The sequence below is a fragment of the Ursus americanus genome, chromosome 16, assembly GCF_024610735.1.
Source record: "Ursus americanus isolate L20-20 chromosome 16, mUrsAme1.1.p, whole genome shotgun sequence".
Classification (NCBI taxonomy): Eukaryota; Metazoa; Chordata; class Mammalia; order Carnivora; family Ursidae; genus Ursus; species Ursus americanus.
The window spans coordinates 58,150,887-58,178,143 of record NC_142142.1 but is presented as its reverse complement, the minus strand read 5'-3'; the positions used below and the strand labels follow the sequence as shown (position 1 = coordinate 58,178,143).

The following is a 27,257-nucleotide window of genomic DNA, read 5'->3' as shown; positions in this document are numbered from 1 at the left end:
TTTTCCCATAGGTGATCCATAATGTTTGTTTAGTGTTCTCCATGTATTGAGGACTTAGTCTGGAAGAAGAGATGAGTAAGGTTAAATGCTGTCTGAATAGATGGACATTTTAACCACAAAATATAGGACAATAAGTATGAAAATAGGTTATGAACAAAGTGTATGGGCACAGGGGAGGGGATATGATTAATTACGGTTGGATATTTGTTTCCCTTCTTAATTGATAAAAATCTGTTCTATTTGTAATGTAGTAGAACTTGCAAATTTTACTAGGTAGAACTGAGGGCCCCAGGAGGGAGAGTAGAGATGATTACTTTTCAGTCTTTTCTTTTGAATGCATAGGTTTTTTAAAAATTTGGGATTATTTGATATTGTTTTAAGCATGATTCATTAGAACAGTGATAACAACCTCTGTGGGAAAGAGTAGGAGTGTACTGAACTGTATTTATAGATGATTTATAAATTTGTTTTGGAGGGCTGGTGTGTGGGGGAGAGGGAGAGGGAGGAGAGAGGGTGGAGTGGGGAGAGGTTGATTGAGAAGTAGAGATTATGTTGGGTGTTGTGATAACTTTTTGTTAGGAATTGACTGATGTGGGCCATATCTCTGAAATCAGGATACTCGACTAAATTCAGGCTCCTTTTAAAGCTTCTTAAGTGTAAACTATTATTTTTACATGGAATCTGTACTTTGTTTTATTTTGAAATTTTCCCGTGGTGATGGACACATACACAAATAAATGCATGGCTAGACACTGGTAATTTTAACAAACCACCAACCCCTGATCCCCATCTCCCCCCAAAATGCGTACCATACACTTGTCATTCCTCCTTTACCCTGTGATATGTATTGTCCCCATAGTACTTAAACCTTCCAGTCATTATTCCTGTCTATCTCCATTGGAATGTAAACTCTCCAAGGGAGGCATTTTTATCTGTTTTAACTCCTACAAAAAAAGGTGAACAAAATACCTTCTGCAAGATATTTTTGTTCACCTCCTGCAGGAGGTCACTAGATTTTGTTGACATCGATCAGTAGTTGGGCCACTTGATATACTGGATAGATGTATATTGACTATCATTTTTGTACTCAGCGTGTGCCCAGTGCAGCGTGTGTCTGTGTTGGGATGGTGGTGGCTTTGGCAATATACACTTCCAACCCGTCACAACTTGCACAATTATATTGTGGAAATAGGTAGTATGTGTAAAAATCAGGAAATGACACAAGACCTTATAAAGTTCAGTGCCAAATTGTACAGTAGGAATTGATCAAAGATCAGCATGTTGGTTTGGGTAGGAGAAGGCTTCATGGCTTAGGTGGACCCTGAACTTTGAATGGGTGAGGCAAGGGTGAGGAAGGATGTTGTAGAAAAGGAACCCTCATGTTACCTCCTTTTTAAATTTTCTCTGAAATTACTCCCATTCCTCAGGATTTTTTTAAAAAGATTTTATCTATTTATTTTGAGAGAGAGAGAATGAGAGAGAGTGGGAGGGGAGGGACAGAGGGAGAGAGAGAATCTCAGGCGATGTCACCCTGAGCGTGGAGCCAGATGTGGGGCTCGATCTCAAGGACCCTGAGATCGTGACCTGAGCTGAAATCAAGAGTTGGAGGCTTAACAGACTAAGTCACCCAGACTCCCCCTGGATTTATTTTTAAAAAGGAGACAAACTAAAAAAGTTACCACCTTCTACCATCATCTAACATACACCACATAATGAAATTTAAATGTTACTTTGTCTGTCCCATTCCCCCACCCCCCTCCCCTCTAATAATTATTAGACTGGTGATGGGTAGTAAGGAGGGCACGTATTGCATGGTGCACTGGGTGTTATACGCAACTAATGAATCATTGAACTTTACATCAGAAACCAGGGATGTACTGTACGGTGACTAACATAATAAAAAACATTAAAAAAAATAAATGTTACTTTGTAATGTAACTATTTGTGTACTATCTTTTTTTTAAAGGAAAAAATATGTTGGACTTATTGTTGATATTACCTTAGGGATAATTGTTAAAAAACAAGCAGACAAGGGTGTGTTTTTCAGTCAGTAGGAAAGAATCATCAGAAGACTTAATATGGCTTTTAGTACCCACTTAGATTTTCTCATTAATTTCCCACCAGTTTCCCATTGCCTTAATGCCATGGAAATAAGTGATCCTACTGAATTTTAGTTAGGACAAATAGAGCAAAGGACAGTTATAGGAAACAAAGTCTAGGGAAGAGAAGTTAACTATAAATGTGATGAAGAAAGAGCTGCGTAATACAACTGACCATTTTTCCTGCATGTTTGCTGAACTCTTTGTATACATTCAAACTGCATGTTTGTTGAAGATCTTCATGTTTTTTTGTTAATATTCACTTGTCCTAAAATTTTTCATACTGGTCCTAGTTATATGTAAGCATGTTACTGTGTTCCTGTTTTTCTCCTAGGAAAATTGTCTCTCATTTTTCATGAATGGCCTGCAGCCAACCTGCTCGTTAATTTCCCTGTTGCAAGAGATTTTTTCCTAACACACTAGATATTATTTGTGGCATGGACAACAAAATCAATAAATAAGACATTAAAAAAATCCAGCTATCTTTCTGGGTTTGTTAAACAAATCATTAATACACTAATACTCTGCCTTTGAAGTAGGCTTTATTTTTGCCACAGAGACCATCAAATCTTGCTGTGTTTGATACTATAAGTAGCCAATTAATTAGCTACCTTTGTTGGTAATAGATTTTTGTCTTTCAAAAGTAAATTTACTAAGTCCTCCTTTTTATAGCACTTGAAGGGGAATATCAGTACTTCGTAGATTTTTGATGAAATAGAGATGTCAGCTTGTTATTTGCACTGATTTCTAAGTACATTTATGTTGTAACAGACAACGTTGTGTTGCATTTTTGTTATTTTTCGGTATTACCACCCTTTATCTACTTGTATGTGTTCTTAAGTAACTGTTGACCAAATTAACTGAGGCATGTGTGAAAAGGTATAAAATGAAGATTTCTGAAATTGTAATAAAAAGACCATCATAAAAAAATGCCATGAACAAATACTTGCTCTGTTTAGAACAGATTTCCCAAGTGGTTCTTAAATTGGTGTAAAATTAATGATATGTTTTTAGAAACAAACAGCCAAAACTATATGTATTTTCTTCTTTATTAATATTGAAAATACTTGAGTGTATGTAGACTGTAGTATCCTCATAGCAAGGGGAAAAAGCCCCCAAATTATGACATTTCTTGCTTAGAGTTTGTATTCCTTCTCATATTCAGGGTAAAATCAAACTCCTTAGTGTGTTCTACAAGGCCTTATGTAATCCAGAATCTTCCTGTGTCTCTGGCTTCTTCTCCTACCACTCTCCAACTTCCTCACTCTTGTCTAGGTGCTCTGAATTTTTTTTGTTTCTTGAGAACAATCTCATTTACACTTGGAGACTTTTGGTGTTTACTCTTTCCTCTACCTGGAATTCTTTATTATTATTATTTTTAAGATTGATTTATTTATTTGAGGGAGAGAGTGGGGTGGAGCAGCAGAGGGAGAGAGAGTCTTAGGAAGACTCCTAGCTGAGCGTGGAGCCTGACACGGGGTTTGATCTCGCAACCCTGAGACCACGGCCTGAGCCAAAACCAAGTGGCTCAACCCAGTCAATTCTACCTAGATCTTCGATGACTTCTTTCACATCATCTAGATCTCTGCTTTAGTGACCGCTCTAACTAAAAGTTCTCTGTTCTACCCAGTTGCTTCTTGGCCCCTTACTCTGCCTTCGTTCCTAGTGTTTAAAGCTCCTTGACATGTTCTGTGTGTGTGTGTGTGTGTGTGTGTGTGTGTGTGTGTGTGTGTTTCTCTACTGGAATACAACCTCTGTATATCCTAAGTGCCTAGGGTAGGACTTGGAGTAAAGCAGATACCCAGTATTTGTTGAATAAATGACTGAGCCTCCTTTATTTTATCCTTCCTAATCCCACAGGGAATTAGAAGTAGCTTAAAAAATACTTCTGGATGTAATAAAATAGAAAATATCAGGCATGCAAAATATAGATAGAATAGGAATGAGTGGTGGGAAATTTAATATGCAGGTCATGCGGAGTTTTACATGTTTCTTAAATATGGATCAGGAATTTGGCTCTGAGGTCTGAACTGCCAAAATGAAAAGAACACTTTTTCCATAAGGAGCAAACATTCTTCTACTCCAGAGAAGCACAGCTTTTCCTTGCATTTCAACAACTGTCCTACAAGACATAAAATGAATTTTATGTGGAAATGTTTAATACCCATCCTTAAAGGAAACTGGAGAGGTGATGCCAGCACGAAGTTCAGGGAAAGCAGCTCTCTGGAAACAGACTGATAAAACACGCACGTCCACTTTTCTTCCCTCTCTTCGCCTCCCCACCCCCAATGTACATGCATGCTTCTCTGAGTAAGGTAGAACCATTTTAACGTGATTATCAATGTACGGCTCTTTTCTAACAGAGCAACGAGAGAGAGTTTACTCATTATTTCTAAAATGGGTAGCTCATTCCAAACCAAGTTGAAAATAAGCCAGATACCATGCCTTTAGTCAAGTGAGGCTTCCTGTAGATGCTCAAATAAATGGCTGATCATAGTACTGTTTTGATCAGATCATTTTGTGGTAGTTTGTGGCCTTTTAAAGGAAATTTTGACATCCAGAATTTTGGATTCAGAATTAATGAGGCCAATTATTGGTGAGTTTCATGATATTGCAACTCTGGAAATCTCAATGTACTGGTGGAAAATTAATTGCATTTTGATAGAGACAATTCCCATCAGTTCAACCTGTTTACTTGATATGATTGAAGTTGAATGTATTCACAATTAGTTTGATGTAAATTTTTTATAAGGGTCATCATGTTATTTAATGCTTTTGTTTATTAACAACTTGGCCAAATCCTTCAAATAATTACATGGTTTAAATAGTTGAAGTATTTGGGGAAGAAATAGTGCAGAATATGTTGTAAATAGTGTTGGCCAGTGGAAGCATACTAACTTGGAAATGACCACACTGAGTCCCAGAGATTCGTTTCATGTTCCAATATATTCTTTTCTTTTGGACTTACCACTCCTAGTCTGATATCTCAGATATTCTTTAGGCGTAATGGAGAAAATATTAGGGAGATAGATGGCAGTTATTATGCATCCTGTCAGTGGCTGGGTAAGAAATTCTCAGAGTTTTCTGTTTCAGTTTAATCACTTCGTTTTTCCCATTTAGAGTTAATGGTTTGGTTAGGTGTCTATTAGGGGAAAATTGATTTGGCAGTATGGTGTAAAGTTTTTTGCAACACATCACTAATTGTGAGAGGAATTTGTTTTCGTAGTGCTCTTCCTCTCCCTTGTTCCTTTCTTGTGATTTTGTTTTCAGATTGTCTCCTTTCATTACCCTGACTGTCTTAACCTCTGCACGGCTGTCCTTTCCTCCTGCTTTGTGCTTACGTGCTGTCTCTTTGGTTCCATAGTCTTCCCTGAATCTTGTCACAGACCTCTTATTACCTTTCTAATTTTTCTGCCAACTCTATTTCACCTTTGTGTAATTATTAATTGTCTTTTTCTTAGAGTGACATAAGAAGTTTAGAGCTTACCCCCATCATTTCAAGCTTATTTTACTGTCAGTTTCATCACCTTTCAGATGTAAGCAATACCTCAAAAGAGTAGTTGTGACCAGTAAATGACATATAAACATCTAGCATGCTGTCCAGCACTTGGCATCACTATTTACTCTTCCATACACTTCTCAAAGAAAAGTTTAGTGACCTTCTGATATGCCAGGTAAACCCATCTGGATTGTTATGCATTGGAGTGTAGGACAAATTTCATAATAGTGTGCCATGGATTAAGGAATAGGCTTTGTTGGGAAAGAGGTGTTTTATGGGGAAAAGAAGTAAAGCCTGAGTTTCCCCTCTCCTTATTATTCCATATAGAGGGATGCCAGGGTTTTAGCAGTCTGCTCAGTAGAAAGCATAGATTTTTATTACAGTGAAAGTTTGCTGTCCCCAGTATTCTCTTTTATAGAGGTGGTAGGTCAACCTTATCAGTGAGTAGTCACTCAAACTGCTTGAGAACCGGTATAGTTGTGGGTGGCTTGCAATCATCTGAGGAATGCATTGGTCCAGCATGTGGAGACCTGGGACCGTGGGAAGTTGGATCTACCTTGTGAAGGAAGAAGCCACGGTCCTGTCAGAAGCTGATTGTGGTCGCAGCCTGTCATGCTGAGAGAAGGGGATGGGCACCCCGAGTGACTCCTGACATCATTTTCAGACAGTTCTGCTTAAGTCACACTTTATTATTGCCCAGGGACAGTGGATCCTTTTTCTCAATAAATGTCAAATTGAATGTGAAATTGGTTGTTGTTTCATTTCTGTTCTGTTTAAGCAAGTTGGTGTCACAGTAGCTAACTAAAGAATGCATTTCAGAGTCTTTGGGTCAGTATTGCTCCTAATGAAAATTGTCTTGATTTGCTCAGGCTCAGCTCAGCTTCACATATAGTTACTGATTTGTTCAGGCACAGTATGGGCACTTACACTAGAAATGAAAAGCTAGGACAAAGTCCATATCCTCAGGGAGCTGAGTGTCTAAGAGGGGTAAAATAGAAGTGGAAGAATCTCCTAACAATGGGAATATAAGAAATGTCATAAGAGACATTACCAGAAGGCTAAGGGTAGAAAGTGAGGAGTTTCTCAAAGATAGCCAGTATCACATCTTAATCAACTTAATTTTGCCTTTTGAGGGAGAATTTTAAGCATATTGATAGCTCCTGCATTTTCTAGTCTATGGATGTGATAGTAGGGAAGAGAGTGATTAAAAGAAATTATTAGCTAGGTAGCATACAGAGTTTAGAGACTAGCAAAGATTTCATTTTAATTCTTTGGAAATTGTGGTTCATAGTAATTTTTGTTCAGTTGTAACTCAGAATATTACATTTTAGTGCTACAGATTTCCTAACAAAATGGCAGGGACTCATTCGAAGATGGGAGAAAAATTAACGAGCAGTCATCTGTCAACCATTTCTAATGGCTGTCAAAACCAGCCATGTTTAAGTGCCAAGGAGGGCAGATGGAAATTGTATTAATCACTGCATGCTCAGCATGCAATTTGCCAGGAAATAAAAGGACAGCATAGAACATTGAGGGACAGAATACTTTTTCCTATACATGCTATGCTTTTGAGATTTAAGAGTATTAGAGGTCAGGTTTAGTAGTTCTATCTGTGGTCCTTCTGTGAGAGCAGAAAGGACACTTTTAAAATGCATTCCTTGAAGGATTCTTTTCATGTTAAAACATTTGCTGTCCATCAGTTCTTGATTTCAGTTTTATGGAGTCCCGTGAGTATTGTTTAGGAAAATTTTGATTGTTGGAGGAGGAATTTCTAAGATACTGTTGCTGTATGTGGTGTCACAGTAAGAGCACAGGCGAGCTTCCTGGGGAACGTAGAGTTCTCGCCCTAACTTTGCTGTCACTGGCCCTGTGAGCTTGAAGTCCTCTTATTCTGTGCATGTACTCATGGTGCTTGTTTCTCTGAGTGATCTCGGAGGGCCCTTTCATCCTTCCACGTTCTGTACCTAAAAATGCCAGTGTCTTTTATCACCATTATATGGCTTTGCAGACCACCATTTTACAAATGGTGTATTTTTAAGAATACCCAGTTTTAAATAGACATCATCCAAGCATGTTTTGATGAAACATGGTACAATGGGCCGGCCTTTGACTTTTCATTTGGTATTTTTTGCTTAGCTAACATTCGTATATAATGGAAGGCAGATCTTGGAAATTTTACTGTACATGGATTTGTGCACATGGCTTGGACTGGGCATTGTAGTGATCCTTGTTATTTCTCTTTTAGTTAAGATACATCCCATACATATCCCGGGATTTACTAATGTCAGTCAGTACCATGTACTGATTGCTGCCATGTAGCTGTGATTGCTTTGTCTTGGGGGGCTAGGAGGTCAGCATTAGCATCTCATCAATGTCTTGTAATAGTGTGTCAAAAATGGCTAGCTTAACCGGGTACCAAGCCCAGTTGGAGTTTAGTATGTGTCTTAGTTCTGTTATTGTACTTCTTTGTGAAGGGTTTAAATCATAGAGGGATTCTGTTTCTGTAATTTAGAGTATAAATGCATGAGTTTGTGTGTCAGCTTTTAAATTGGTGGTTTGCTGAATAAGTAGTATTACATGGCCTGTGTTTGTTAGACTTTCATGATGAATGAATTTTCAGAAACTCTGCTTTAGATTACACTAACCAGACTGCCAAGTAATTTGTTAATATTGTAGGTGCTGGAGCCAACTCTGGAATTCTCAGTTAAACCTGTGTAACTAAATATTGTTGAATGTTACTTTGATGCTATTTCATTTTGCTCAAATTCTGAATAAATTAGCTATTGGTACATTCTTGCTGAGTCTCTGCTATCACTTGTTAGGAAGGTGGTAAAGGTGAAAACTGCTCAGGTGCTCCCCCAAGGAGAAGTGTCATTGTCATGCTGCCTTAGAATAGTTGCATAGATGCTGTCCCAGGTCTTTTTACTTCGTTCATTACCACTGTTACTGCCTCCTTAATTAATTCTGTTCACTGGATGGCCATGTGATACAAGGTAGATTTTGTTTTTAATACTACTGGGGTTTTTTTGTATTTAACTTATAATATTTCTAAGTTATAAAAAAAATTCAGAAGTTGTAGGAGACAACAGAAATTGGTATAGCCAATTTGGACACAAGTTAGAAATGAAATCCATACTGTCATTTTCTGAAGTCTAAAAAAAGAGGAAAAAAGTGTGTATCAGGCCTTGTTTCTCTAAATTGCTTCTAGCTGCCTGCTTCCTAATATAGAAGTATTTATTAAAAGTGGCAGGTTAAAAATTGGATTCCTAAGGCGAAATATGACTGGTTCCATAATTTTGTTAAAGAACAGGAAGCATCTGAGATTTCACGTCTGTGGTGGCCTTTTCCCTTTATTTATTTATTTATTTATTTACTTATTTATTATTTTTTTATTTTTTTAAAGATTTTATTTATTTTATTTATTTATTCTACAGAGATAGAGACAGCCAGCGAGAGAGGGAACACAAGCAGGGGGAGTGGGAGAGGAAGAAGCAGGCTCACAGCGGAAGAGCCTGATGTGGGGCTCGATCCCGCAACGCCAGGATCACGCCCTGAGCCGAAGGCAGATGCTTAACCGCTGTGCCACCCAGGCGCTCCTATTTATTTATTTTTTAAAAATTTACTTGGTTTGGTTTTTTGGGAGGGGTATGGTGTGGAGCAAATAATACATATTTCCTGGCTAGGAAAACAAAATAGTAAACGGCTTGGACAATTTCAGTGAACTAAAGAAGATTTCCTCAAGGTAGTGAATGAGAAATAAGAAACTATTCTTTATGTGTTCCAACAGGATAAATGTGTTCAAAAAGGTAGAAGGAAGCATTCAAGATAGTAAGACGAAGACAGTGATGGATCTGGCTGACCATGAAACTCAGGGGTGAGGCTTGAAGTAAGGAAATAAGCAAAATAAAATACAGCTGGGTGGAAAAATGAAATTGAAATCTTATCTAGACGAATTGGAGGTGATGAAAGGTTTAAAGAATTACTACACTGAAATGCTATAAAGAGGCTTTTTAAAATAGAGGAAAAATTTGTTAATTCTGACATTGTTGAGGAAGGTGAACATACTGAAGGAAAAAAACACTGGTGTTTGAGGGTTTGGTGGGGGAGCTTGTATGTGAAGGGTAAGAGAAGGAGTTGAGGAAAATAGAAACTGTATTAGAGATATATCAGAAACTTATTTTTCTGAAAGCATTTAGTAGTTAAGGTGGCAGGCACACACTCTCAGAAGAGTTTATTAGGATATAAGAGCATCTTCTGGAAAGTATCCCAGGTTAAGCCTGTGGATTCAGGAAGGTGGGAATCCAGAAGGAGGAATCTATTAATCAGAAACTGTGTAGAATGGTTGTGCCTTATGATCCTCCGTAAGCAGAAGGAGGGAAGTCCACACAAAGTTGAGATAATACAAATGGTCTTAACCCTCTTTGGAGATTACAGTCTATTAGAAAAAGGAAAACGGGAACACAAATGATGACTGTGGCTTACTGTAATGGGGGCATGAGGGCATACGAAGTCCATTAACAAGCCTCTGTAACACACTGCACTGCAGAGGTGGTGCTTACGGGGACTTGGGTAGAGGGGCACTAGCTCTTGTCATTTTCTCCAACTCTTTTGTTTCCTATTTTTATCAATATGACCAAATTTATGCATATTACCAAGGTTTATTGTAGCTTGCCTTCTGTTAAACTTTAAACAATGAGATTGGTAAATGTGGACCTTTTGAAAAAGAAAAATCCTGTGAGATGGATTAGACCATTTTACAAGATTATTTCCATGATTCATAATTTATAAGTGCTCTTGTTTCATATCCTTTTAGCTGATCTGCATTGAAATGTCTCTTGTGTCCTTCCCCTCCCTTGCAGGGCCCACCCTGGTCACCCTGCTCCAGCTGCTGTGTAATTCTAGGACTACTGCTTTGCCTTATGTTTACATTTGTGAAGGAGCTCTGAAAAGGGAAACTGTTGCTGTAACAACATTTTATCTGTTTTTATTTATTTATTTCTTAAAATTTTTATTTACTTGTTTTAGAGAGAGAGAGAGTGTACAAGCAGGGGGAGATGCAGAAGAAGAGGGAGAGGGAGCTATCTCCAGCGGGGTTTTCTGCCCAGAGTCTTATGCAGGGCTGGATCCCACAACCTGAGATCATGACCATAGCCGAAATCAAGAGTGGGGTGCTCAACCGACTGAGCCACCCACATGCCCCTGTAACAACATTTTAAACAGAAGTCCATTTGTATTCTAGGCAGCTCTTTGTTTTAATCGTAGTAAAATACATCTAACATACAATGTACTACCACCTGAATCTTTAAGTGTGAAGTTCAGCAGTGTTAAACATCTTGCTGTAGTTGTACAACCAGTCTCCAGATCTCTTCCCTCTTGCAAAACTGAATCTCTCCACCCTTTAGGTGGCTCTTAATTTTAAGGTGATAGTTTGTGCAAAGATTTCACAAACATACTTTTCTACTTACTGATGGTGGTGTTTTTATATCTTTTTTCTCCCTGGCTTTATTGGGAAATAATTGATAAGTACGATTGTATGTAAAGCATACAATGTGAGTTTGTTTGGACAGTGTGAAATGACTACCAAGATTGAGATAATGCATCCATCACCTCACAGTTAACTTTTTGTGTCTGTGATGAGGATGTTTAAGATGTTCTCTCCGCAGGGGCGCCTGGGTGGCCGTTAAGCGTCTGCCTTCAGCTCAGGGCATGATCCCGGCGTTTTGGGATCGAGCCCCACATCAGGCTTCTCCACTGGGAGCCTGCTTCTTCCTCTCCCACTCCCCCTGCTTGTGTTCCCTCTCTTGCTGCCTGTCTCTCTCTGTCAAATAAATAAATCAAATCTTTAAAAAAAAAAAAGATGTACTCTCTGCAAATTTCAGGTTTACAATACAGTATTATTAACTGTAGTCACCATGCTGTACGTGATATCCTCAGTTTATTCAACCTATAACTGAAAGTTTGTACCCTTTGACTTACATCTCACAATTTCTCCCTCTTCCCAGCCCCTGGCAGCTACCATTCTATATTTCTATGAAATTAGCCCCCCCTTTTTTCTCTTTAAATATTCCACATATAAGTGGTACCATATAGTGTCTGTCTCTGTCTGACTTATTTCACTTAACATAAATGCCCTCCAGTTTCATCCGTATTGTCACCAAATGGCAGGTTTCCATTCTTTCTCACTGCTCACTAATAGGCCATGGTATTTGTATACCACGTTTTCTTAATTTATCCTTTGACAGCTACTTAAGATTGTTTCACGTCTTGGCTATTGTGAGTAATGCTGCAGTGAACATGGAAATGCAGAGATCTCTTTTAGAAACTGCTTTTGTTTCCTTCAGATATATACACAGGAGTGAGTGGTATTGTTGGATCATACAGTAGTTTCAATTTTAAATTGTTTGAGGAACTTCCATTCTGTTCTCCACTGTTGCTGTGCAAGTTCACATTCCCACCAACAGTGCACTAGGGTTCCCTGTTCTCCACTCCCTCGCCAATACTTGGTACATTTGGACTTCTTGATGATAACTCTCCTAGTAAGTGTGGAGTGCTGTCTCATTGTAGTTTTGATATATTTCCCTGATGATTAAAACTCCTAGAAGAAAACATAGGGAAAAAGCTCCTTGACATTGGTCTTGGCAGTGATCTTTTGGATAAGACACCGTAAGCAGGGCAGCAAAAGCTGAAATAAACAAAGGGAGTATATCAGACTGAAAAGCTTCTGTACAGGAAAGGAAACAAAAAGGCACCCTGTGGAATGAGAGAACATATTAGCAAACCATATATTGAGGAAGGGCTTTCTGAGATATATATATAGGGAACGCCAAAGCAAAAAACCCAAATAATCCAATTAAAAAATGGACAGAGGACCTGAATAGACTCTTTTCCAAAGAAGGCAGTATACAAATAAATGGCCAATAGGTACATGAAAAGGGGCTCAACATCAATCATCAAGGAAGTTTATTTCTTAAGAAAAGATTTTGTAGGAGGCTTTCAAATAAAATGTCAAGTAGTGCATCTTTCATTAATACTGTAAAATACTGTGAATTATCATAGTTCAATGACTTTAGGGTGGTGTAGGATGGTAAAGGAACTATGCTTACATAGCAGGTGTTTGTTTTGTTTTGCTTTTTAAGTCATGAGTTCTTGGGTATGGTGATTTAGGCAATGGAAATTAAGTACATTTGGAGTCTTAGGCAACAATGCTTATAAATGCTATGAAATGCATTTATTTTTAATGTAAGGGCTTAGGTTATAAAGGTAATCTGTAAGGTCTTCAGTAGGGTTGATAGTTCTTTATTTTGTTGGCTTCCTTCACATTTTATGTATGTGTGTATTTATTTGAGAGAAGATGTGTCCATGCGCGTGTGCTTGTGCACGCACATGGGGGGAGAGGGACAGAGGGAGAGGGAGAGAGTCTCAAGCAGACTCCCGCTGAGCTCAGAGACCAGTATAGGGCTGGATCTCAGGACCCTATGATCATGACCTGAGCCAAAACCAAGAGGCAGGCTGCCGACTGAGCCACCCAGGCAACCCAGTCTCCTTCACTTTTAGATACCATTTCTGTTATAAACCATTAATTATTCCATGATGCATATGGGAGCTTCTTCAAGGAAACAAAAACATCTGTTTTCATGATGCATATGGGAGCTTCATCAACGAAACAAAAACACCTGATTTCTTTAGAGTATCTTTTCTTTAAATTCTGACTTTCATCTCCTTATGGTTTTGTTTTTCCTTTTTTTGCAATGATACTTTTTTTGTACCCTCTAGGATGTATAGTAGTAATGCTTTTTTAAAGTAGGGTTTTTTTACTAATATAACAAGATAAAAATTTTAAACAAAAAAAATTAAAATAGGGTTTTTTTTTTTCATTCATTATGTTTTGAATCTTCTTGTAGCCGGTGTTAAAACTAACACAGACCAGCTAGGAACCATTGCTTTTAGTGACTGTTCTTGTTCTTTTATCTTTCAAGTTTTTTGTGGCAACCTCCTACAGCTATCACAAGACCTTGAAAATAACTTGATGCTTTATCACTTTTGTATTTTACGATATTTTCCTTTTAGCATTTTATTTTGAAGTTTAGCGTACATGTCATGCAGGAAGTGCAAATGGAAATGAAAATTGCATTTTGATGTTTTACATCTTGTCAGGAAATCTTTCATTAAACTCTTTGGTGGCTGCAAATTTCATTCTTGTACCAATAATACAAGGTCTTGTAGTCAAAATATAACTTTTGCCTAACAATAAGATACTTGATATTTTTCATGATTTAATGAATAGAAATTTAAAGTATTAATGAGCACTTCCCCCCTTGTCCAGGAGCCAGTGTCGAAACTTTTAGAAAAAGTGAAATCTGCATTTTAAGGAGTTAAATTCATTTTTGAAAAGTCTTTTAGTCGGAAAAATATTGTTAAGTGTGGTACAAAAAAACCCAGAAATTTTCATTATTTAAAAAAATTGATTACATAAAGATTAAAAATATATGTTTAGCAAAAAACAAAACAAAACAACAAAATATTACCCTATATGACAAAAGTCTAACCATAAATGATACAGTGGGAGAAAATATTGACACATTTTTAACGAATGAAAAGATTTCACAAATTAATAAGTAAAATGCCAGGAATTCATTAAAAATACTAGTAAAGAATATACATGGTGCATAGGGAAAAAATGCATTTGAAAAGATGTTCTTCTATGCTTAAAACAATACGAATGCAAGTTAAAACTTCCGTGAGATATTGTTTTTTCACCTGACAAAATCATAAAGCCTAATAATCTGTTTTTTTTTTTTTTAATAGGTGTGGAGAATCAGTTACTCTCAAATTTTTGTTGGGAATATTAAATTTTGTGGAACTTCCCAGAAGGGTTATTTGGAAATATCTTTTGAAATTTAAATGCACATAGTTTTTGACTGAGTGCTTTAACTTTTAGAAATTTATCCTAAGTAAATGGATGCACATTTATATGAAGCTGTGTATACGAGGCTCTTGATTGCAGGGATAGCCTTTCTAGTATCTTGGTGTCCTTCATCTATATTTGGATGTGGGGAGAATGTCGCGGGAAAGGATATAGAAAAAGCTATGAACACTGTTTGTTTCCTGGGAGGTAAACATGTGGCTGAAGAAGACATGAATGGCAGCTTTTTAACATGAATAAGACGTGAATTCATAGGACATGAATATCCTTTACAAAATAAACGAGCAGGTATCACCTGTTAAAGTTAATATTTAAAAGAATGACATTGAACTAAGCTAAGCCTCTTGTAAACCATATGTGAAACCTACCGTCAGTGGACACCCAGAAGGTACCAGTAATGCCACCGTGTTTGGGTGTTTGCCACTCAGTTCAAACATTTGTCCCTCAGAAGGAAGTTTTCCTTAACTTTCTCTCCTCAGCCTAGACTAGCTGGGGCAGGTACCCTATTACATAGAATTCATCTTGTATATTTTTTCTGAGTACTTAATACATCTGTGATTAAATACGTAATATTTTCCACTGGTTTAATGTCTTTTTTCTATGATAGAGTTAGGCTCAGGGAGGCTTGGGAGTCCACCTGTCTCTTTCAGTGCTGGGGCCCCAGTATGCACTACAGTGTCTTGTATGTGCATGACACTCTAGCGCGTATTTGAGTGAAGAATAATTCTCGAATATCGGAGCAAAGCCAGCATATCAATAAAATAAGATAAACATGTGTCTTCTTACCCATGTTGGAATTTCTGTTCTTCCTTTCTGTGGCTTCCCTCAGACAAGCAAACTTGAAAAAAAAATTTTTTTTGTAGGGGGAGATCACAGCTCCCTTTTAGAATCCATGATAAACCGTAAAGATGCAAAGATGCATGTACCCCCAAATTTTGTGACACAATTTCAGTGGCTTCATGGGTTTCCCTAAAGCTTGTGATGTGGACCTGCATCATCCCGAGGTTCCACTCTGTAGGGTTGGTTTTCTGACTGACCTTTTTTCTATTCTGACAGTATTTGGTATTTTTGCTTTGTGACTTTTTCTCTTGTTCCTGGGACCAGGCGTTTGTATTTTATTATGAAAAAATTTCTAACATAAAGAAAAGTTGAAGAAAGTGTACTTTTGGACACCAAAATACCCACCACTCATATTCTACAGTTAACCTTTTATCATGTAATTCTCCATCTATCCATTTATCACCCTTTTAAATGTAATGCATTTGAGAGTAAGTTGCCAACAGCATTACACTTTCTTCCATATACTTGAGCTTGCCTGCCATTCATTAAATTTAGTATTTGTTTACAGGACTCTTTTGAAGTAGAAACTTATGTACAGTAAAATGCACCAATCTTAAGTGTAACATCTGAATTTTGACAATTATATATACCTGTGTAACTCAAACTCCTATCAAGATATAGAGTATGACCATCACCCCCCGAAAGTTGCTCCTCAGCATTTTTTTGTTTTTGTTTAAGTGGTGATAATTTACTCCTGTTTAATTGTTATTTTTTCATCATGATGATCCTCTGAGTTTGCGCCATTTGATCAGCATTGTTTCTCTGATGACAGAACATTAGCCAACCCAGGATCCTCAAGAATTGACCTAACCCTAAAACCAAGAAGATCAGATAAGAATCAGTAACACAGTCGCCAACCCTGGTGGCTGTGTTGGTGGTACTCTTTGATAATTGTTTGTGGGGAAAAGTAGGGGCTGGCGGTGTAGGAGTAATGGCTGAGCAGAAGGAAGTGGGGGTCTTATTAATGCCCTCTGTTCACAAGGTGTCCTACAGGTGGCAACTTAATTTCAGTTGACAAGCTTCCTATCCCCCTACTCTCTTTCAATTTAGGTTTACCACCACACAATTTACTCAGTTACTCTCAGAAGTAAGGAAATGATGATTGTATTTATCATTTTCTAAGAATAATAGTAATGTATCTTAGAGTCTAGTGGTGGGGAGAGAGTTGTGAGGGATGGGCAGAGCAGTTTAGGGCCCTGTGCAACCAGATGGCAACATTCATGCAGTCAGGGCCAGTGGGGGTTGGGGAATGGAGGAGATGGGATATCCCATGGGAAGAAGGAATCTAAAACAATTGAATTTCTTATCACAGAAATCTTGTGAGGTGCACACATAGCAAATGTAACATATTGATGTCTCTCTCTGATGTAATAAAAATTTGTTGCTTCAGATGAGATTAATCTTTTCATAAGCATTTTGTGGATTTAGCATCTTAGAGTGTTCTTAAATTTGAAATGATTCATGGTCTGAGAAATAAGTGTAATTGGATAGTATAGCTTGTATGTTTTAAGAGCCAGAATTATAAAAGCAGTATTAGTAATACCCACATAAGACAACCTTTTGGTGTCAAAGCAACTTTCTTGTTGTCCTTAAATTTATCGTATTGCAGATACACTGTCTGATTTTCATAATAAGTATTATTTAAAATATAATTAATAACTTGACAGAAGCCTCTGTTTTAGTAAGTGTGTTGTTGTTTTTTATTTCATGGTACTTTATTTTTAAGCATTTTTTAATTCATTATCAGTAATATTCACTTTAAGTGAATTGTTCTTTCTGTGTGTATTTATTACCATAATATAACAGTTGTAGCTAATGTATATCTTTTCGAAGCTTCTGATAATTCTTGTTTCCTAGATCAGTCCCTTCTTTCTTACTTTTTCTTGGGTGGTTACCCATAACACAGAGTTAAAAAAAACCAACCAGTTAGGAAATTCAAAGTCCAGAATTTTGCAAATTAAAACCTCTGTGCAGTTGGCATGATCTCTTTAGGTAGTGTGAAATCAATATATAATAGTGGTATTTGAGATTTATCGAATACTTATATTTTGTGTGTTTTACATTTATTGTTAAACTTTCTGAAACAACCCTATGAGACAGAGGTATTATCAAGGTTACTCAATTCATAGCTAAAGCACAGTGATTAAATTACTTGCTCTTACACAGCTCATAAGTGATAGAGCTTGAATTCAAATCCATTTTCTTAACTGTTGCACCAAAGACTTTTTCTGTCTACTCATCTGACAGAAGCTGCCTTAGATGCATTTACTAACCACCACCTGTGGTACTCCTGGCTCTGATGTGAGGAGCATAATGCAAATCCCTCTGAGTGGTGGGTTACTTATTGTCACTCTCTCATCAGTGCAGGCTGTGCTATGACCTGGGCAGCTCCCCATTTCAGATGGTTCGCTCATCATTCACTTAGCATAAGTAAGCAGTGGCTCTGTATTTTTAATACTTTGCTATGGTGGTTTTAGGACATTAGGTGGGTTCTGATCAGTGTATCCTGTTAAAGTACTCTGATTCTATCTCACCTTTGGACACAACTTGTTTGGGGGGATATTTTCCAATGTTCATACAGTAAATTACTATAATAGGAGGAAGAATGTTGAGTTGCAAACAATGTACTGTAGTAATTTTGCTTTCCAGATAAACATTTTCCTATTCTGAAAATTTAAGTTTGCTCTTGGAATTAGAGCTATTTCTAAAATGTGCTGTGTGTTATAGATGCAGGGTAGCTTTATTTATCTTGAATGTCCATTTGTCACAGTATCACATGGTTTCTGGTGCCTCAACATTATCAGGATTGCATACTTTTAGTAATAGAAGAAATTTTAAAGGTGACTTATGTCTAACATTCATCTTGTTTAGATTTAAGCCCCTTTAGCACTGGGGGTTACCATTGGTTAAAAAATCTAATAACTTGATTTCTGGACAGTATTTTTGGTGCTTCTTATTAGCCAGTGAGCAGTAAATATATTTAATTTTAGAAAGTGTATTACAGAGTTAAGTTGCTGATAAAAAGCAGCCATTTAACTAATCATTTCTGTTTTTTGCATATTTTCATACAGAAAAAAGAACCTTCTAAATCCAGTGTCAAGAAAAAAGTGACCAAGGTTGCAGAAGCCAAAAAAGTAATGAAGAGAAATTTTAAAGTGAATAAGAAGATAACATTTACCGATGAAGGGGAGGTAAGATTCTTAAATGCTTCATTTCTGAGGTGCCATCCAAGTATAGTAAAGAGTCTGACTCTCTTCTGACTTACATTCATTAACGAGAAAAATGAACTGTTTCTTTAAAGCGTGCTAGGCAGCTCCGGTCCGTGCTGTCGAGGCCGTTCGTCAGCCGTACCTCTGTAGGCAGGCTGCCTCACTGACAGTAAACGGCCATACTTCTGGGTGCTAATGACACAGGGTTGGTTTTGAACTTTCTAAATTCCGTTTTTACAGATTAGATTATCCCCTCAGGGTGTCCGTCAACAGGTTCTGGGGCAACAAACGCAAGAATAGTAACACAACTACTTACCGCAGCTTTTTCTGAACTCTAAAGTCTCTGCTTTGCAGATCCTCAGTTTCCATGCTGTGTTGGCATGTTTCTTACCGGGCTGGCTTTTTCTGCTTCACACAGGTGCCCCGCTCTCCTCTCACCATTACCTTGGTCTTAGCATAAATACATACCTGCAGAGTAGGGAAGGGGTTACCACTGGCACATGGCTCATGAAAAGTCCCTCTGTTAAATCACAATGTTCTCTCCGTTTTTAAAGAGGAGAGGGGTCTGGGAAGTCAGGTGACTTGCCTAAGGAGTAATGGTGGTTAGTGGTCATAGTGGGTCTTCAGAATAGCCGCTCTTGGTTTTCACTCTCTTCAGCCTACAGATTTTCCTGTGCATCCTGGTAGCGCGCACACCCACTGTCCCCTCATTTTCCTTTCCTTATCTTTTATTTTTGTCTTCCTAGCACTTATGTGACTTTACATTCTCTATTTACGTGATTATTATCCTTCTCTTCTACTCCAGTGGAATGAGGGTAGCTACCTGAGGGAAGATATCTGTCCCACTTTGCTCACTATTCTGTCCCCAGTACTGCAAATGGGGCCTGGCTATAGTAAACCCATATGTTTACTGAATGAATGGACTATTTTCTAAAATCCCAATAAAATAAGTTTTTAAGATACTGACTGTAATGTGTCACACAAGACATTTCTTCATCATTAATGCAAATGCTGCATAAGCAGTTTGTATCCAGTGGAGTATGTTTCCTGTTAACTGTGTGGTTACTTTTGGATGTTACGTTGGGGAAGGGAGCCCAGATTTGTACTAAGAATATGGAGTAAAGTGGTGTATCAATCATACGAAGAAAGAGTGCAATTTAAAGTCATTGGAACTTGCAGAGGAAGTCTATAGAATTGATAAGTAACGGATCTTTATGAAATTACTGAAAAGAGGTCAGCACCTGAAGCCGGCTCAGCCAGAATATAGTCCTATCACATCAGATGCTTACAGTAAAGTGAGATTAGTGCTGTTAGTGTAATGAGGTTCTTCACTGTGCTTGTCAGTTTAACTGCGCAGATTATACCAATTTGCTCCAAGATGAGTATAAATCCTTAACTGTAAAAAGTTTCCCTGAAAACTTACTGCTGGTAGGAGCCCTATATGGCTATGAGCCACACTGAAACTGCTCTAAAAGTCTGAAAGAACTTTTCATTCAGCCCGCAGAGGCATGAGCTTTTTTCATGGGGTCATAAAAGAGGACTGAGGAGTTGGAGCGGTAGATGGCATTCTTTCTGTCACACCTGCTCCCTCTTGCTGCTTCTTCAGTGTCAGTGGCTCCTGGCATGGCCGCTCATGCAGTGACAGGTGTGACCCCCATTCGTTGCCAAAAGTCGAGACGCTGTGGGAATCCCATCTTGGAGAATGGCTGGTGACGGGAGTGAAAGGAGGTGACAAGAGAATATGTGTGCCTACAACTTCACTTTGCTTGCAGTTTAATTAGTGGCCTTTCAAAACAATGGCAGCTACTGAAATCCTCTGGCAATCAATTACTAGTTAAAAACAAGAGAATAGGTTTTGTCTAAATTGTCTAGAGTTTTACAGTATTAGACCTGGAAGATTACTGAGCCAAATAGACCTTTTTAAAAAATTGTCAGGCAAGGATACAGATGCCCAGAAATGAAGTATCTGTTCAGGATTATGCAGTAGAACTAGCAGAAAAACTAGGACGTTAAGCCAGGTCCCCTGACTCCAGATGAGTGCCCCGACTTCTGCGTTACCTGTTCCTAACCGTGAACTATATGTGTAAGTTGTGTAGATTTGAGCCAGCTCCTGATCCAAGCTAATTTTCTTTTATGCTTAGTTATTTTATTCTTTATGTGTAATACGGGCTGATAAGGGATTTATTGATCAATTTCGAGCATTTGATATGTGCCAGATATGGTGCAGGGCTCTGAGAATACATGAACAAGATAGATAACTGCCCTCAAGGAGATTAGATTAATTCCAATTGGAAAAACAGGAAAGTAAAACAACAGTATGGTGAGAGAAGGGTCGGAGGTGCCTGCTTGGGTCCACCTGGCTACTGCTCTGCACATGTTTGGAACGGAGCCGGTGGAGCATAGCCCATTAAGAACACTGATATGATGTTGAAGCAGCTAGCTTGTTCTCCAAAGTATTGCATGACATTTTCCTTTAATCCTGCTGTCACTGGATTGTGGCAACATTACTTTATCCTGACTGGGACAGTCTTTTCAGGGGTTTGCTCACTTTAATTATAAAGTTTGTTCGAAAACTTAAGAAATATAAGTTGTAAGGCAGAAAGTGGGGAGAATGCGCCATTTCAAAATCATTATACAAAGGGAAATGGTTTTCTGTTGATGTCCTTGTCCTCTGCCTCATACTGCTGTTTTCCCATCTGCAGTTAGTTCAGCAGTGGCCGCAGATGCAGAAGTCTGTCTCGAAGGATGCCGAGGAAGAGGACAGTGCTGGTGGCATCAACTTAGATAAAGCCAAGGAAAGGCTTCAAGAAGAGGACAAATTTGACAAAGAAGAATATAGGAAGAAGATCAAGGCAAAGCATCGGGTGAGCTTTCCGTCTTGAGTTAATACTGAATGGCATTTAATATATCCCTAAAGATTCATTAGATGATCATCAATAACCGCATTACTTTATTCATTGATTTCTTGAACACTTCTTTCTCTGTGCGTATTTTGTCATTTTATCTAGTCTCTTTTTCTTGCTTATGCTGGTGGCGTCTTGTATACTGACTGGTTTCTGAGAGCGTTGCCCAAATCTGCTTTTGGTTGAGGTAACCCAAATAATATTAGTGATTTCCTTTTAAAGTTTTGATTTTGAGATTAATATAGTTTTATATATAGTTGTAAGAAGTAACATACTCTCTGTATTAGTCTCTCATCCTGTGTGCTCCATTTCTGTAATTTTTGTCATGTCAGGAGTGTTAGGTAAATGAAGCCGTGCAATATGTTTGCAGCCTTTCGGGATTTGCTTTTTATACTCTGTCATTCTGTGTAGATTCACCCAGGTTGGGTGTCTGAGTGCTTGGTACAGATGTACCCAGGTTCTTTGCCATTTACCTGTTGTTTCCAGCTTAATAGTTGAATTTCTTTCTATAGCAATTAGTTGATAATGCATGGAAGATTTACTTAGTGTATTTAAAAAAAAATAGAAAGAAAAGAGGAAACCTTGTAAGAGGGAGTGCTTCTGTATAAACACGCACACTGTTATTAGCCTTACACTTGGCAGTTTTCTGTTATCCTTGAACAGGGCTGCTCCATTCCGGTCACTCCTGGTCTTACTGTCTTTTCACACTACTTAATTCCCATAAAAGTGGACATTTCACTAGATAAATGACTCGATTAATGAAATAAGACAGATTTACATTTTTAAGGACATTTCTATAGCATGCCCTTGAGACAGTGAATGATTTCAGGGGAACATAGTATCATGCCCAAGAGTCACTGTTGTAATATGAGGCTCTGGGTTAAGAAACCTGTAAGCCTTTGGATGTGGACATTATTAACTATATCCTGAGAAGGATTCTTGTGGTTTCGACTCCTCTTTGACCTTGTAATGATTCAGTGGCTCAGTCAACTTTGATAGAGCAGCAGTTCTCATTTCTTCAAGGTTCGATCTGCGGCTTCGCATGTAGCATTTGATGAATAAGAAAACGTAGACATTGAAGATAGCTGTGGGGTGGAAATGAATGGTGAGAAAATCCTTTTAGAAATGTGGGAAACAAATGAACCTCTAACACACTGTTTGCAGTTCAGAATGTTACTTCGAAAACTAAACATTTCATGCGTTGCTGTTTATTACAGTACTTTAAAATTTGGTACTAATTATTTGTTACTAAAATTTTTAATAATATTAAAATGTCAGCAGTGTGTCACATTTCAGCTTACCGTCTACTTAGAGTACTTATCCAGGGGAAGATTGAGCATAAGGACATTTTAACCTTTATTTGTAAATTGTAGCCAGCAGTAAAAGCAACAGGCACTTATATGAAGTAAAGGCGTTTCCCACTGCTGCCCTTTTTGTCTCTCCTCCCCTGCCTCCCCCATGTGTGGAAGTTACTGTAGCCAGGCTGTGGAATATTGTTTTGGAAAGCTTTAGAGACAATTTCAAATTGACCAAGAGTACATTGATTACACACTGTGAGGGTAGAATACTTAAAAATACGTGGGTTCTCCTGTCCTTGGGAAGATTATACTTAAACTATAGTTAACTGTGGATATTCTGTCACTGCACAAAAGCTTTTTATGCCTCTATTTTTTTTTCTACGTTAACATTTTTGAAATGAATAATATATTCATGTTCTAAAATCAAGATCATAAAAAAGCTAGTTGAGACATCTTGCTTCTGCCCATACCTGTCATTCTTCCTCATACCTACCCCCATAGGTAACTATTTTTATTAATAATTAATATATCCTAGGGGCACCTGGGTGGCTCAGTTGGTTAAGCTCCAACTCTTGATCTTAGCTCAGGTCTTGATCTCAGGTTGGTGAGTTCAAGCCCTGCATGCGCCACACTGGGCGTGGAGCCTACTTAAAAAAATTACTGATATATCCTGGCGTTTCTTTTTTTTTTTTTTAAAGATTTTATTTATTTATGTGACAGAGAGATGGCCAGTGAGAGAGGGAACACAGCAGGGGAGAGGGAGAGGAAGAAGCAGGCTCCCAGCCGAGGAGCCCGATATGGGACTCGATCCCGAAACGCCAGGGTCACGCCCTGAGCCGAAGGCAGACGCTTAATGACTGCGCTACCCAGGCGCCCCTATCCTGGCGTTTCTTTATGCAAATGTGCGTAAATAGAGATACAGATCCTTGTTTTCTCCCTTTGTTACAGGAAAGGTAAATATACTATATGTAGATTGTTCCGCACATTTCAATTTTCACTTATTTTTATGCTTTTAAATAATTCATTTTCTTTATACCATTGTTACAAGTAGTGTATGATTTTTAAACTATCATGGTGACTATCTTACAGCGAGGTTGAACAGAGCACTTTGAGCTGACATAATTGTGAGAGAAATCACAAGAACTTCACATACATTTTGATGTTTGTACCTCTGTAACCAAAATAGACAGAAGGTCTTTTTAACAAGTCAAAGCTTGTTGTATAAAGTAGGTATATTCTGCACAAGGTAACCTATGGCATACTTTCCATATTGGACACTGAAAATATTAGCCTGAAAAAAGCATAAGGAAATAACTAAAATCGTCTTCTCTCTGTTCAACTTTTAATGTAAATGCTACCTGAGTCATATGTGATTAGTTTCTTGGTGTTTTCATCAGTAAAAATTATTACTTATGCATGTATAAGTATTTGTGTATTAAACAAGAGAAAATGTCACATTTGAGCACTTTGGAATTAGCAAGTTTATGAGAGTAGCATACATAAGACACAGTACAGGTGCTCCCATCCATCATGCACCAAGAGCCATGGACTAGATTTCTGCCTCAAAGACATGCAGTATTTTTTAAGTTTCAAGTTTGAACATTTGGCTTGTTTGGTGGAAGGAGTGTTACACTGTAAGGAGTACTTGCATTTGAATCCTGAGCTCGGCATCACCTAGTCCAATGGGATTACCAGTGTGGACTGCAGTGTCTTGTTATGAAAATGAGGAAGTGGGAGTGGGAGTTCATACCCGACGATCGGAGGGATCCTCTGGCTCTGCGTGTATAGGGAGGACATGGGAATAAAATAACCCCTTGTTGTTTGGAAAATAGAATTTTAATTGGTCGGTCATCTTTCCCTGCCGACAAAATGGGTTCCTTGGTTGATGATAAGGCCTCCTTCTTGTTCACTTATTTTCCAGTGGTTACTAAAATTTAACCTAGAAGCAAAATATATTATTAATCCTGAACAGATTATTTTATCTTAATTGCTTTATCTGAATACATTATTGGCTTTGAAATCATATCTTTTTCCTAATTGAGTATATTACTTATTCTAATGACAATTCTTAGTTCTTCTAGCATAAGGTTTTACCTTGGGCAAATGTAATTATGTTTCCCTTAAAATTGTCACTCATAATTTTGTTATTTCTATGAAAGAATACTGAGAAGAATTATATGTCCCTAAAGAACACTTGAAATACTAACTTAGGATCTAGGAATAAGCTTTACTTCATGAAGATAGAAAAAGATGAAGAAACTTTAATAAAAAATTATGAGTGAGGGATGTGCCTGAAAAAATTGTAAGTATACAGAGAAAACTCTGTAAAATCTATATTTTTAAAAATGTGTGTCAATTTTAGAGGTTTTCCTAAGCTTTGGAATGTTCTTTTAGCATGTTTAGAGTATTTCATAATTATTTTTTTGGTTTCATAGGATAACCTATTTAATATATATGTGAATTTTGTCAAAATGAATCTGTTTGAAAGGAGTTGTTTGCTCCCACTGTTTAAACTTACCAGCTTTGCACCATGGTTTCAAGCACGCACTCCTTCTCCGTGGTGTAAGACTCAGCTGTTCATTTTTGTCCTCCATGCTGATACACCTATTCTTTACTCATATTTTCATCTAGCAGATTCTGAAAGCTGTGTAATTTCTACTGTGACTCAAGTAAATATCTTTGTTCTAACAATTTAGAAACTGAGCAATAAGAATTTTAACTAGTTTGTAAGAAACACATAAAAGCCATTACAGCATCACTGGGAGTAGAATTTCGCTGCCTGCTGCTGGAGCTCAGAGCTCCCCACTCTGTACACTTCAGGCCCTTGTGTACCTGCTGTGGGTCACTGAGTTAGTAGTGTTATTTATCTTTGTTGAGTCTTCTTGGCAGCCGTTTAGCATTGCTTTTTTTTTTTTTTTTTCCTCCTGAGACCATTCCAGCCTTCATCTTTCCCTGGCAACTTACAGGTGGCTGTACTTAACTAGGCCTGTTACTGTTTAATATGCTGAACCTCTTGAAACCACTCATCAGAAGTAAGATTATAGTAGAAGCTGTAATCTTTGCATATGAGACCATCAGTAAGTTAGTCTATTATAAAGGCAAAACCACTACTTTTGCATGGAAACAATGTGTTTTCCTGTAATTCAGTCAAAACTCTGAAAGGTGGGCTGTGGATCACATCAGTGAAAGGTGTCTTTAATGGAGTGAAAATCTGCTTTATGGTGTATGTCATCATTCTTAGCTCTGAAAGATTACTGTATTTAAGGTGATAATATCTGCTAGAACAGCTGTGAGTGGAGAGAAGCAATATATCATGAAGTTCTCTTTCATTCTCTTGAAATTTGCTTTGAGTGCTTTATCCATTTTGGACTGTGTGTTTAGATAACACAGCCATGTCAAGATGTGGCTCTGGACTGCTTGCCAAGATGGAATAGTACTGCTCTGGGGCCCACTTACTATTCGTGTAAACCGTAGGCAGGAAAGAATTAAAGGGACTTTTTAGAAAATCTGTTTCATATTTGTTTTTACTGACACAGGATTTAGTTGCCATGGAATCCAGGTATCTTAAACATAAATGTATATGATAGTCAAGAGGGAGGGAAGCAGTAATCAAGCGTCTTAGAATAGTAGTAACAAGAACATTGACAATAAGAAGCAGTTAATTGATTGGGCCCTGCACTGAGTGCTTTATATGTATTATTGTGTTATGTGCTGACAATCAACTTCTGAAATAAGCGAGCTAGCCTCAAATTACAGATGATAAAACAGACTTAGAAGGAGCAGGTAGTTTGTTCAAGGCCCCACAAGTCACAAATAGCAGCCCTAAGACTCTTACCCCAAGGTCTTTGTTTTTAACTGTTCAGTCTGTTTATACCTGTCTTAAACCATCAGGCATTCTCTTACAGTAGCTAACTCCGAAACAGTGGATGAAAGGGTTGGAACAGGAGTGGAGATTTTGAGGAAGGAATGACAAATATATGGAAATTGTTCATATTTCCAGAGCAAGATCATTGGTGTCAAATAAATTAAGGAATAAAAGTAAGTGTTGTCGTTAGTAGCTTAGTTTAGGACCCAATACTAGTAATGTCTTTGCCTGAGTGTTCATTGAATATCTATATAGTTACTAGTACCAGAGTCCATTTTTAAGTAGCTGTGAGTCTGGGAGTCTAAGGCATTGTCAGAGATTGGTCTGGCTCAGGTGACCTGAAGAAATTTTACTACTGTCAGAAATGTCATCATGAGGATAAAGGACTAAACATCTGGTGTTTAACTCTTAAATGAACTTTATGAATAAAGTTTATTTACAGGAGAGGAAAAGAGATCCTCTTCTTTTTCTTTTTTATTATTTTAATGTTTTTTTATTATATTGTGTTAGTCACCATACAGTACATCCCTGGTTTCCGATGTAAAGTTCGATGATTCATTAGTTGCGTATAACACCCAGTGCACCATGCAATACGTGCCCTCCTTACTACCCATCACCAGT

At 37.8% G+C, this 27,257-nt stretch overlaps 1 protein-coding gene across 1 annotated transcript in view; it reads left to right on the top strand.

The window, feature by feature from the left end:
- The window catches only part of DDX10 (DEAD-box helicase 10), a 255,608-nt gene that overhangs the window by 122,210 nt on the left and 106,141 nt on the right, over positions 1–27,257 (top strand). Inside the window, exons 14-15 of the mRNA XM_045797727.2 lie at positions 18,433–18,552; positions 21,273–21,434. Coding sequence (XP_045653683.2) covers positions 18,433–18,552; positions 21,273–21,434 — 282 coding nt within the window. The remainder of the gene's footprint in view (positions 1–18,432; positions 18,553–21,272; positions 21,435–27,257) is intronic.